The 14,651-nt window shown below is 40.8% G+C and overlaps 1 protein-coding gene across 1 annotated transcript; it reads left to right on the top strand.

Moving 5' to 3' along the window:
• Positions 1–2,493: 2,493 nt before the first annotated feature.
• On the top strand, positions 2,494–12,936 carry LOC133990161 (uncharacterized). The gene is made up of 7 exons (XM_062428332.1): positions 2,494–2,524; positions 2,790–2,891; positions 3,748–4,046; positions 4,681–4,927; positions 10,692–10,901; positions 10,987–11,279; positions 12,913–12,936. Exons 1-7 carry the CDS (start codon positions 2,494–2,496, stop codon positions 12,934–12,936), a joined length of 1,206 nt encoding a protein of 401 aa, XP_062284316.1.
• The last annotated feature ends 1,715 nt before the right edge of the window (positions 12,937–14,651 follow it).

Below are 14,651 nucleotides of genomic sequence, written 5' to 3'. Positions count from 1 at the left end.
CAAGACACCATCAAACAGAATAAATGGAGACTTACTGACTGACTTCATCCTCTTTGTTCCCTGTGGGCCATTAGGCCACAATGAGCTCCGTCCATTGTTCATTATCCTCAGTAACATGTTGAGCTACACCATAAATACACACTGAAGCATTAAACTCTGACATTACTGTTCATTTATATTCTCACACATCATAAACTCAACAGGGCTACACTTTAACAGCTGAAGCTTTGACCAAGTTTAGAATCAGCTGATTTATAGAAACTGAAGCTTCCACAACAACTCCACCATCTTTACATTTGACCTCTGACAGCTGCAGAGAACCAAAAGACACTAAACTGTAATTTATATTCAAACATTAAATCTCCAGTGATGAAAACATACAAGACAAGCTATGCTAGGAAAGGAGAGAGGCACAAACATGTGTATAGTGTAAAGTTGTCAGTAGGAGGAATAACACAGGGCTGTGAATGAGCTCTGTCACTGTGATCAGACTCCTCCTTTAAATCCACCAACTTAGTGTTGATGAAGACTAAACAGAGATCAGAGTCTTCTTTATACTCGCTGTAGCTCAGAGTTACTCAACACTGCAGATATGACGTCTCTGTTCATCTCAGTGTTGCTGGCTGCTATGTGCCTTGGTATGAACACAGCTCTGTTTCTGTGATATCAATCCAACATTGACATGATTCTTTAACAGCTCACTGATACTGTTTGTTGCTGTTTTACAGAATGCAGAGCACAACAAGACAACGTGCTGCAGCCAAAAGGAGATGTGACTGCTACTGAAGGACAGACAGTAACACTTGGATGTCAATATAACACCAGCTCAATATCACAAACTAACCTCTTCTGGTACAAACAGGATGGAAATAACAGACCCAAATTCATCCTGAGCCGCTATAAACTGGATGAAGGGAACACAGTAGATGAGTTTAAGGAAAGATTTTCATCAACTTTGAATTCAACCTCAAGATCAGTTCCTCTGAAGATCCAGAAGCTGCAGCTGTCAGACTCTGCTGTGTACTACTGTGCTCTGCGGCCCACAGTGACAGGAAACACCAAAACTCTGTACAAAAACCTTTGGAGCAAAGACAACAGAATACTCCACAACATCCACTAGAGGGAGTCACACACTGTTAAACTTCAGAGGTTTGGTATCAAACAGTCTAGATTATTTTCCCTCATGAGACACAGCTGTGAAGAGGATGAATAGAATGAATGCAGTTTAACACGTGAATAATGGAGTCTATGTATAACCTTATACTGAATTAGCTGGTGTCTTGAATTAATTGAACATGTGTATATGCTATGAAGACATTTACACCATGCATCCTCTGAGAGGACTGTGCCTATTTCCCTCTCCCAACATGCTCTCAAATGTTGTGTACTTGGAGCGGTTCGACCCCCAAACATGGACACTAGTCAGCCAGACAGGTTTGGTTTAGTTTATCTGGTTTTAGCATCAGTCAGTTATTGGGGATCTGTACGATTAGGAAACAACATTTATCTTTTATCATGACACTAAACAATAAATGGCGGTTCTTACCTGACTACACCAGTGTTGTGTTGCTTCCCTCATCCTGAGATTCTTTCAGGGTTGTAACAGAGTTCCTTGGACCTTGTTGTACTTGAGGATGGTTGGTAGTGTGAGTGGGGAGGATGGACCAGCAGGCAGGAGCTGATTTGTCAGAACAGGAACATTTATTCAGACCAGCTACAAAAAAAGATTGAAAAACAATGTAATTAAGTTCATCATCTGCAGATAATTAGTGGGAAAACCTTCACAGTCCCCAAAACACTGACCCTCCTCCATTTTTCCTGGAGAAAGTAAAAAACAGAGCAACCAGTGTGTTGTCTTCCAGAGCCTTTTCTACCCTGTCAGCTGCTATCTGTGGACAGTCAGGGAGGGTCTTTGGACTTAGTGCCACTTTGACCCAGGTGCCATTAATCTCCCCTCGTTTGGAGTTAAATGACGAATAAACATCCACTTCTTTGGAACTGTTCAACATTACAGCAGGAAAAATACCCACAGAGACATTTTAAAGGGGAAGTGCACTCCTTCTTAAAGGGTCAAGCAGGTCAGGGAATTAAAGTCCCCATAAAGGAAACCTGTGTCAGCAAAAAGACGAGACACAAGTGAATTAGCAGTTGTGCAAGTTTTTATCATCAAATGGTCTAGATGAGCATTGCCAGAGCTGAATTTAGTTCCCAGTCCAACCCTGACCCACAGTGACAGAAAACACCAAAACTCAAACACAAGCTGACAGATTTTTGATGCTTCTCTAGTTTCACATGACAACAGATCAGTCATGTAAAAGCTGCTCCAGACAAAGTTTTCATGTTGACAATGAAGACATAAGAGAAGAAGAAAAGTCCTGTGATGGTGATATAACTGGTGGGATATCAGTATACACCCCCCCCCCCCCCCCCCCCCCCGCAGGGATCAGTGATGTCACAGTGATGTCATTAAGGGAGGAGGGGCTTCCTTTACAGATGGGAGAAGCCCAGCTGTCCCCATCAGAAAGTAAGCAGACTTCAGAAAGTTGACTGTGAGGATTACTGAGCTGTTTATCTTTCAACATGTTGCTTTTAGTGGCAGCTCTGCTCCTCTGTATATTCACTGGTGAGTCACATTTCCATTTCATCTCTTGGACTTAAATTCAATGGCAACAACATTCATATCTGATCATGTAATTAAAGCAGCTACATAGTTACTGAAGCACAGAACAAGAAGCCCAAGAAAATGTCCATTTGTTCACTAACTGCTGGATTTAAATATTCTCATGCAGGTGTCAGCTGTGAAGATCTCACTGCAGTCAAGAATGAAGAGCACAGTTTGGAGGGCAGCAATGTTACTGTGTCCTATAATTACTCCAAACCTGCAACTGGTGGTGACTCTTTCTTCTGGTATCGACAATATCCAGGAAAACCACCAGAGTTCCTCATCTCTCACTCAGCTTCTGGGGATGTAGCAACTCCAAAATCTGGACTGGAGATTAAAGTAGAAGAAAAACAAATGGATCTGCAGATCTCCTCTGCTGCAGTGTCATCTACAGTCCCATCTATGGTCAGATGGCTTTGCTTTGTTAATTTTGAATGTAGCATTCATATAAATATGGACCTTGGTTATAAAAGCCCTTTTGTGAAAGTATTAAAGTGGGGGGAAAAGTGGATACTGTATGTGTCATTCGTTCTCTATTATCAAGAGTTATTTTTCAGCCATTAGTTTACAAATATTCTGTGCGGCCCACGAACCCCCAGTGATTTTCATATTTGGCCCACTTGCTATTGAAGTTGCATAGCCCTGCAGTAGAAGATTGATTATGACAGATAAAGGAGACATCCACTAGAGGGAGTCACACACTGTTAAACTTCAGAGGTTTGGTATCAAACAGTCTAGATTCTTTTCCCTCATGAGACACAGCTGTGATGAAGACTTTTAGAAATGAATGTAATTTGACATATTAAGTTCCTCCTACTGACTGCAGAGGTGGCTGCATGGCAGAGAGCTGTTTGATTCCAGCTGTGAACATCAGACCAAACACAACTCACAAAACCACTCAACACTTATTCACACTGAACATTCAGTTACAGCATTTCACTTCTGGAAACATGGAAACACTCGCTGTCATTTTACTCTTTTCAACTCTTGTAGGTACGTATGTTTTTGTCATTGTGTGATATTTTAAAAATGATGGATATTTCACTCTGGAACAGAACTTTAATACAACATGTTTCCTTCACTAGGTAACACCTTGGAAGATGATATTACAGCCAGCAGTGCTGAAGTGTTTTCATCAGAGGGACATACTGTTACTCTGTCCTGTAACTATTCAGTTAAAGCTGATAATCTCCAGTGGTATCGACAAGATCCTGGATCAGCTCCTCAGTTCCTTCTCCTGATCACTGATACAACATCTCCTACTGTGGTTGAAGCAAAACCTCCAAATCCTCGACTGACTGCTAAACTGAATAAGAAAATAAATGAAATCAACCTGCAGATCTCCTCTGCTGCAGTGTCTGACTCTGCTGTGTACTACTGTGCTCTGCGGCCCACAGTGACAGTAAACACCAAAACTCTGTACAAAAACCTTTGGAGCAAAGACAACAGAATACTCCACTACATCCACTAGAGGGAGTCACACACTGTTAAACTTCAGAGGTTTAGTATCAAACAGTCTAGATTCTTACAACTGGTGAGAAAAATGACAAAGACAAGACAGTTGCTTCTGACTAAGACAGGAGTACAGAGAGTTGTAATAATCAATAAAAGCTCAGTTGTGCAGTGTGGACCAATCAGTAGAATCTCTGTTTTATTATTATTAAGCTGCAAGTAGTTTTGATGCATCCATTCTTTAATTTCAGGTAAACACTTTGACTGGTGGATTAGGCTGTTTAGGACATTTGGGGAGAAGATGATGTATATCTGGGTATCATCTGCATAACATTGGTCATATTATGTGACAGAATGGAGCCTTGTGGCACCCCACAAGTGATATGAGTAGAGGAGGATGAGGAGTTACCAAGCAGTACTGATAATGTTATGTTACAGAGATAAGATTTAAACCAGTTAAAATCAGAAGCTGAGATGTAACACATTTTAATGAATCACCTGGCACCTTTGCATCCATCCTCTTCATAGACTTCAGCTCAGCCTTCAATACAATCCAACGCCACCAGATGATCAAGAAACTCCGTCACCTCAACATATCTCCACTCCTCATCTGCTGGGTTCACAACTTCCTCACCAATAGACCACAGGCTGTAAGGATAGGCACAGTCACATCATCAACCATCATCACCAACACTGGAGCCCAGCAGGGTTGTGTCCTCAGCCCTTTTCTCTACACCCTCTACACAAATGACTGCATCAGCCCCTCACCAATCACCACATACTACAAGTATTCAGATGACACTGCCATCCTAGGTCTGCTCAGTGACAATAACTCAATTACTGCCTACCAACGTTCCTCACTTCACTCAGTGGTGCACCAATAACTTTCTGGAACTGAACGTGGTCAAAATAAAAGAAATGGTCATCCACACTTCACGCACACCCCCATCTGGACTGGTCCCCACCTCCATCCATAACCAAACAGTTGAACAGGTCAGCCACTTCAAATACCTCGGACTCACCATAGACAATAAACTGACATTCGATCAGCACATCACCAACATACACAAAAGGTCCCAACAGAGACTCCATGTCATCCGCAAACTCCGTGCCCTCTCTGTTACCCCCCCACCTTCTGTCACTACTGTACACCAGCATCATCCAACCCATCCTCCTGTACTGTTCACCCTGTTTTTACAACATGCTGTCCACCACTAACAGGAACAAACTGACAAAAATAACACACACCGCATCCAAGATCATCAACCATCCTACACCCAACCTCACGAGCTCAACCACAGAGCAGTCACACGCCTCGCACAAGCAACAACCAACGACCCGGATCACCCTCTCTACCCTCACTTCACACTGCTGCCGTCTGGTTGCAGATACAGGACTCTGAGATGGAGACGGGCTTCAGCAAGAGCTTGGTCCCGTCTGCCATCTCAGCACTCAATAACCTTCCCCAATAACCTCATATGGACCCAGCCATCCTGAGTGTGATACATGTGTCGGTTGTTCAATGATTAGTGGTGTTTGGGCATGATGTTGACAGATTGTGAAAACAAATTTCCCCATTGGACAATAAAGCCTATCTATCTATCTATCTATCTATCTATCTATCTATCTATCTATCTATCTATCTATCTATCTATCTATCTATCTATCTATCTATCTATCTATCTATCTATCTATCTATCTATCTATAATGAATGATGTAGACTGTCCTGATAGCTATGAAGTATGGTTCACATAAATGAGAAAGTATAACACAGTAACTCTTCTGACAACAACACTAACAGCTGAGAGGCTCCCACCAAGGCTCCACTTTCTCCTCACTGCTGTTTTATCCTAAAGGAGTCAATTATTACATTTCATTTAGCATCTGTCAAATATAGTTAGTATCTTTACTGTTTAAAACAACATTATTGATTCAAACTACATTGAAGACATTATGAGTCAGAGCTGTGAGAGCAGGGAGGAGGAGATTAAGGGAGGAGCAAAACTGTCACTGAAGTACAGAAAGACACAAACTTTCACTGTGGTGTTTCATACTAAACAACACACACAGTTTCTTGTTGTCTTCAAGATGGTGTCAATGCAATTAAGTCTGTTTTCAACTGTGTTTATGATCACACTAACAGGTAGGAGACACACTTCATATTTACTTCTATTGATGTTTGCTTCAAAACTGAGCATGAAGTTGTACATATTCCTTTGATGAGTCTTTGACAACATGTTATAACAGAGTTATCTCTTCCTTTAGGTGTCAGCTGTGAAGAACTCACTCCAGTCAACAATGAAGAGTTCAGTTTAGAAGGCAGCTCTGTTACTCTGTCCTACAAATACGACAAAGAAGCTGCAGCTGGTGATTATTTCTTCTGGTATCGACAATATCCAGGAAAACCTCCAGAGTTCATCATGTACATCTCAGGATTGAACATTTCTAGACCTGCAGACTCACTTAACAAAAGGTTCTTTGCTAAACTGTCTGGAGAAAGGCGTGGCATCAAACTGCAGATCTCCTCTGCTGCAGTGACAGACTCTGCTGTGTACTACTGTGCTCTGCAGCCCACAGTGACAGGAAACACCAAAACTCTGTACAAAAACCTTTGGAGCAAAGACAACAGAATACTCCACAACATCCACTAGAGGGAGTCACACACTGTTAAACTTCAGAGGTTTGGTATCTAACAGTCTAGATTTTTTTCACTGGGGAGAAAAATGACAAAGGCATGACAGTTGCTTCTGACTAAGACAGGAGTACAGAGAGTTGTAATAATCAAGTCTAGAAACAATAAAAGCTCATGTGTGCAGTTTGGACCAATCAGTAGAATCTCTGTTTTATTATTATTAAGCTGCAGGTAGTTTTGATGCATCCATTCTTTAATTTCAATTAAATACTTTTGCAGGTGGATTAGGCTGTTTAGGACATTTGGGGAGAAGATGATGTTTATCTTGGTATCATCTGCATAACAGTGGTCAGACACATTCAGTCTTGGAATGAGTGAGAAAAGGACTGGACCCAGAATAGAACCTTGTGTCATATGTGTAGATAGAAAGCCTGATTGAAATTGATCTAAATTCTATTTACATTCAAACATTAGTCAACTGATTAACATTCACACACCATTGGTGCAGCTATCAGGAACAATTTGGGGTTAAACATCTTGCCCAAGGACACATCAACATGTGGACTGGAGGAGCCGGGAATCTAACCATCAATCTTCTGATTAGTGGACGACCTGAGCCACAGCTGCCCCATTTCAGATATACTGACAGTTATCTAAGCAACCTCTGTCTGCCTCCTACTGCTTTAGAAATAAACAAGATATTTACATGAATCACTTATAAAGTTTTCTTCTGAGTCTGAACAAAAACAATCAAAGAATCTCAGGAGCTAGATGGTTTTATCACTAACTGCATAAGGAATTATATCCAGGTCAAGGTTTTGTTCCTGGATCTCAGAACATCCAAGAGCATGTGGTTGGTGGACCTCAGTTCTCCAACTGGAGTATGATGATGATGATGCTGGAGTTCTGCTAGGTAAGGAGGCACCAGCCCATTTAAAACCTTAAAAACAAACAATAAAATCTTGAAATCAATCCTGAAACAGACAGGAAGCCAGTGGCTTCCAATACTGGTGTAACCACAAGACACCATCAAACAGAATAAATGGACACTTACTGACTGACTTCATCCTCTTTGTTCCCTGTGGGCCATTAGGCCACAATGAGCTCCGTCCATTGTTCATTATCCTCAGTAACATGTTGAGCTACACCATAAATACACACTGAAGCATTAAACTCTGACATTACTGTTCATTTATATTCTCACACATCATAAACTCAACAGGGCTACACTTTAACAGCTGAAGCTTTGACCAAGTTTAGAATCAGCTGATTTATAGAAACTGAAGCTTCCACAACAACTCCACCATCTTTACATTTGACCTCTGACAGCTGCAGAGAACCAAAAGACACTAAACTGTAATTTATATTCAAACATTAAATCTCCAGTGATGCAAACATACAAGACAAGCTATGCTAGGAAAGGAGAGAGGCACAAACATGTGTTTAGTGTAAAGTTGTCAGTAGGAGGAATAACACAGGGCTGTGAATGAGCTCTGTCACTGTGATCAGACTCCTCCTTTAAATCCACCAACTTAGTGTTGATGAAGACTAAACAGAGATCAGAGTCTTCTTTATACTCGCTGTAGCTCAGAGTTACTCAACACTGCAGATATGACGTCTCTGTTCATCTCAGTGTTGCTGGCTGCTATGTGCCTTGGTATGAACACAGCTCTGTTTCTGTGATATCAATCCAACATTGACATGATTCTTTAACAGCTCACTGATACTGTTTGTTGCTGTTTTACAGAATGCAGAGCACAACAAGACAACGTGCTGCAGCCAAAAGGAGATGTGACTGCTACTGAAGGACAGACAGTAACACTTGGATGTCAATATAACACCAGTTCATCACAACTTAACCTCTTCTGGTACAAACAGGATGGAAACAACAGACCTAAGTTCATCCTGAGCCGTTTTAAAATTGGTGAGGGGAAAACAGAGGACGAGTTTAAGGAAAGATTTTCCTCTACGTTGGATTCAACCTCAAGATCAGTTCCTCTTCAGATCTCCTCTGCTGCAGTGACAGACTCTGCTGTGTACTACTGTGCTCTGCAGCCCACAGTGACAGGAAACACCAAAACTCTGTACAAAAACCTTTGGAGCAAAGACAACAGAATACTGCACAACATCCACTAGAGGGAGTCACACACTGTTAAACTTCAGAGGTTTGGTATCAAACAGCTTGTAAAGCTGCTCTTTCTCTCTTTCAGAAGAAGTGAATTCTTGTGGTGTACCACAGGGATCAATTCTGGATCTCACAACATGCTGATGACACATCTTTATACACTACTGGTCAAAAGTTATACAAAAACACTTAAAAATGTAGGTCCTTCCTACAGAGAAGGGGTGTTCTAAAACGTTTGACGGGTAGTGTATGTTCCATTAAAATCCTGTAATGTCAGCAGCTGGTCTTGTATCTTAGATTGTTGATAACAAGAAGAATACTGCAGTCAGTATGAGTCTGACCTTTGACCCTGAGCTTTCCTTTAATTTACAGCACAATAATATTGTACAGTGATGTGTTATGTATAGGGATATTTCTGTAACTTCCTGTATATAAGGATCATGCTTTTAGACACATTTCACAATATCTCAATGCAGTCAAGTGGTTTAGCTCATACCTTCACAACAGAAAACATTGTGTTGTCTTGAATGGATTTCAATCCGATTTCCTCATTCAGCAATGTTGTGTCCCTCAGGGGTCAACACTCGGACCTCTTCTATTCTCAATCTATGTAAATAATCTCCCATTAAGTCTTGCTAAATTCAGTTCAACTTTATACTGATGACACCATCATATATAAATCCCAGCCTTATCTTCAGTCTGATTTTTACCTCTGTTCAGGAAAGACTATCTTGTAACAAACTCCTGCTTAATAAATCAAAATCCTACATCATGATATTTGGTACCAAAGAAAAACTGAAATCCAAACCTGGTTCCTGTGTTATAAACTGTAATGACGGCTCACCACTGCACAAAGTTGACAGTTTTAAATATCTTGGTGTATGGCTGAATTCAGAACTCTCTTTTAAGCCTAATTAAAATCATCTATTACGCAACGTCCACTTTGGTATTAATATGTTATATCACTCTCGTAACTGTTTTTCATTTAGTTTACTTAAGAGACTGGCCACTCAACTTATACTTCCAATCATGGATTATTGTGATGTTGTACACCAAAATGCTCATGAATCTGACCTTGCTTCACTTAACACAGCTTACAATAGACTCTGTAGGTTGGTCCTTGGTTGCCCTTATCACACCCATCACTGCACGATGTACAATAGACTCAACTGGCCATCATTGAATGTGAGAAGACATATGCACTGGTTGCAACTTATATACAAATGTATTTACTTTAATTATCCACCTTATCTACAGCAGCTTCTTATACCATATACATCAACTTATATCAGACATTCTGCCCATCTCTATTTTTCTGTTCCCAATGTCAATAAATCTTTCGTCCAGAAGATCTTTTATGTTTAAAGCACCATCAGATTGGAATAACCTACCGGCTAATATCAGACCCATTTCTTCATTTGTTATCTTTAAGCGTGCTCTGTCTTCTCACCTTAAATTGGCCTGCTCTTGTTTTCATTGAAGCTGCATGAACTTTCTGATTTGGTGAATTTATTGTATTCATTATCTGTTGTTGTCTCAGTTTCAGTGTCGGCCATTGTGGCCTTTTTATGGTTGTATTGTTCTGATGTCGTCATGATGTTAACTGTTGTCTGTCTTTTTTTCCCTTTTTTTCCGTTTGTTTTTTTGTTTCTGTATTTTTTATATTTTTTGTATCCTTCATTTTGTTGTATTGTATGTTTATATGTCATCTCAAGTGGTTTATCCAAATAAGTTAAAAGTTCAAATTTCAAATTAAATCAATAAAAAACACTTCCCACATCCAGCTGATAGAAAATGCTGCTACCAGTCTGTTAACCAGGAGGAAGTGTAACTGAGAGAAGTGAAAATACAGATCTAAGAGGAGACGGAGAGATTCAGGGAGGAGCTAAGCTGTTACTGAACTATAGAAGAGAGAGGAACTTCCATATTCAGCAGAGTTCAATACACAAACCACAAACATTACCTTTATTCAACATGCTGTCAATGGATCATTGTCTACTTTCTTTGGTGTTTCTATCCATTTTAACAGGTATGTTACATTATACATGTTATAACATTTGGGATTAATCCATTGTGACTTTTACATGTTATAACAGAGTTATCTCTTCCTTTAGGTGTCAGCTGTGAAGAACTCACTCCAGTCAACAATGAAGAGTTCAGTTTAGAAGGCAGCTCTGTTACTCTGTCCTACAAATACTCTCAAGCTGCAACTGGTAGTAATTATTTCTACTGGTATCGACAATATCCAGGAAAACCACCAGAGTTCCTCATCTCTCATTCAGGAACCGGAACTTCTCTATCAAATCCAGTACCTAGACTGTCTTTTAAAGTGAGTGAAGATAAAACCCAAATGGATCTGCAGATCTCCTCTGCTGCAGTGACAGACTCTGCTCTGTACTACTGTGCTGTGAGGCCCACAGTGACAGCAAACCCACAGTCTCTGTACAAAAACACAAGCTGACACACTGACAAGCTGCTGGAAGCCTTTTTACCACACTGTTGTACTGAACTTTTTACCTCCACTAGAGGGCCACATTATCAAGTAGGCGGTGCACTACTTCTGCACTGTGTTCAACCATTCTGTCAATAATAACTGCTGCTGTGAAGAGAACAATTCTCACACTGAATGTTGAACATCACATAGTTTCTCCTGTTGATTTAAACCTTGTTGTAGAGATGGAACATTGGCTGTGGATTATTCTTGCTGCTCTTTTCTTTGGTAACATAGAAAACACTTCATGTTTTTATCATCTTGTACAAATATATGTAAATTGTACTGACTGACTTTTCCAGCTTTATATTTCTAGTATCCAGAGTTCAGAGCATAAATGTGTGTTTTGATCAGTTTGTGTCCACAGAGTAACACTGTACAGTTGACATTTTCCACTGTCTTCTCCTCTCAGCCTCATGAACAATGTTAGTCTAATGGCTTCATTTTCTCTACTTTTTCCAGGACTAATAGCTGGAGACAAAATCTATCCTCAACAACATGAAGTCAGTGGAAGAGAAGGACAATCTGTCACACTCACATGTACATATGAGACAACTGAGGATAATGTTTACCTTTACTGGTACAAACATGATTCAGACCTTCAGGCACCTGAGTTTATACTCAGGAAAGGTGCAAAGGGATACACATCTGAATATATTCCTGATGAGAATAAAGATAGATATAAATCCAAAACATCACCGACATCAACTGAGCTGACCATACAGAGACTAACCCTGGCAGACACAGCTCTCTACTACTGTGCTCTAGACACACAGTGATAGAAAGTGTAGAAGAGGCTGTACAAAAACCTGAACACAGATATGTGACTACTCTTCAAAGAGGAGGGAAGTGGTATTCAAACCACAGCTTCATATCAGATGGATTCTGCTAATTCCTGTTTTATCAGAGTCACTGTGGTTACAGCTGCTAATGAAACACTGTGGGAGGATTCACATGAGCAGCAAATCCACATCAATGACAAACCAGCTGGATGATGCTTCAAACACAAGACACCATCAAACACAATAGTTCCTTGATTCTTTCTAAACCTTTCCAAGCTAATTGCTGTACCGAATATCTCAGAGCTTGTCACCATCACGTCCTCTTTTTATCACATAACAAGAGGGTTGTCCCGCCCACTGAGGTTCAACTCAACCAATGAGATTATTTCTGTCTCCAGAGCAGAAATGTTTGAGGAAGTCAAATCCCAATCAGCTTGATGCTGAGGAGAAGGGCTGTGCAGCAGAGAGGCTGTTTAGTTTCTTCATTCTACTGCAGTGGAAGAACATTGATCATCTGCTGTCTGTTTGCTTTCAACAACTCCAAAGACATGTTGCTTTACCTCTTTATACTTTTATCTCACTTTATAGGTGAGTGTTAGAACACAGATCAAAGTCTCATTTTACCTGATGTATTAACCACATATCTGTTTTTCACAGCTGGATGATTTTGTGGAAGTCAATTCACAAACAAACCTGCTGATTGTTCTCCTTTAATCAATCATCTTTATTGATTCATCTCTTCCTCTGCATGTTCTGTTCTTCCCCAGAGTGTAAAGGACAAGACAGAGTGAACCAGCCACCAGGAGATGTCATTGCTACTGAAGGACAGACAGTTACACTTAATTGTACTTTTGATAGCAGTTACAGTCCCACTTTGTTCTGGTACAAACAAGAAGGAAATGGTTTCCCAAAGTATGTTTTGCATCGTTTATCTGGAACAGGAGATAATGCTGCAGAGTTCCCCAAAGACAGATTTGATGCTACACTCAACAAACCATCAGTTCCTCTGAAGATCCAGAAGCTGCAGCTGTCTGACTCTGCTGTGTACTACTGTGCTCTGCGGCCCACAGTGACAGGAAACACCAAAACTCTGTACAAAAACCTTTGGAGCAAAGACAACAGAATACTCCACAACATCCACTAGAGGGAGTCACACACTGTTAAACTTCAGAGGTTTGAATCTTCACATATTTGACTCAGCCTTGCAAAAGAAGAAAGAAGAAAAGACTCATCTGTGTCCAACAATGTGAAAGCTGGATCATGATGGTGACTGCAGCATCAGTGTGGAACAACTGGTGGGTCGGTGTATAAAGAACAATCTGTCTCTTAACGTCGATGAGACTAAAGAGATAATTGTGGACTTCAGGTCAAAGGTCATCTTCTATCAGGGCACTGTTGAGAGTGTCCTGATGAGCAGCATCACTTCCTGGTATGGAAGTTGTAGTGCAGCCAACAGAAAGACTCTGCAGCATGTTGTGAGGATGGCTGAGAGGGTCATCAGAGTCTCACTCCCTGCTATTGAGGACATTTACACAGACAGATGCAGGAGAAAAGCTCTCTGCATAGTGAAGGACTCCTCCCACCTATCTCATGGACTGTTCAATCTCCTCCCGTCCAGCAGGAGATATCAATCCATCACATCAAGAACAACCAGAATGTGCAACAGATTTTTCCCACAAGCCATCAGACTTCAGAAAGAGTTCAATTTCTGTTTCATCAGATTAGAGAATCTTGCTCCTCGTGCTCTCAGAGTTCTTTAAATCTTATTTTACAAACTCTCTGCAGGCTGTCATGTCTTTTACTCCAGAGTAGCTTCTCTGTATCTGCTCTATCATAAAGGTCTGACTGATGGAGAGCTGCTGAGATGGTTGTCCTTCCAGCAGGTTCTCTCTGTAGAGGACTTCTGAAGTGCTGTTAGACTGACTGTTGGGTTTTGGTCTCCTCCCTGACTAAGACCCTTCTTGCCTGGTTACTCAGTTTCCTGAACAGCCAGCTATAGGAAGAGTCCTGGTGGTTCCAAACTTATTCACCATCATTCCTATTAATTACTCAGTTAGCAGCTCTGGGACTGGACAGCAGGTTTTAAATCGTTTCCTTACTTTCCTACTTTCTACATTTGTTAGTCCATACACCACATGTAGTAGCCCGTCTGTCTACTCTGAACACCAGGCCTAAATGATGGCTGCTTGTGTTATGATTTTGTTTTTCCAGGTAAGAATAGTGCAACCAGACAGGTTTGGTTTAGTTTATCTGGTTTTAGCATCAGTCAGTTATTGGGGATCTGTACGATTAGGAAGCAACTTTTATCTTTTATAGTGACACTAAACAATAAATGGCGGTTCTTACCTGACTACATCAGTGTTGTGTTGCTTCCCTCATCCTGAGATTCTTTCAGGGTTGTAACAGAGTTCCTTGGACCTTGTTGTACTTGAGGATGGTTGGTAGTGTGAGTGGGGAGGATGGACCAGCAGGCAGGAGTTGATTTGTCAGAACAGGAACATTTATT

The sequence above is a fragment of the Scomber scombrus genome, chromosome 11 (genome assembly GCF_963691925.1).
Source record: "Scomber scombrus chromosome 11, fScoSco1.1, whole genome shotgun sequence".
Lineage (NCBI taxonomy): Eukaryota > Metazoa > Chordata > Actinopteri > Scombriformes > Scombridae > Scomber > Scomber scombrus.
This window is presented reverse-complemented; position numbering and strand designations above follow the sequence as displayed.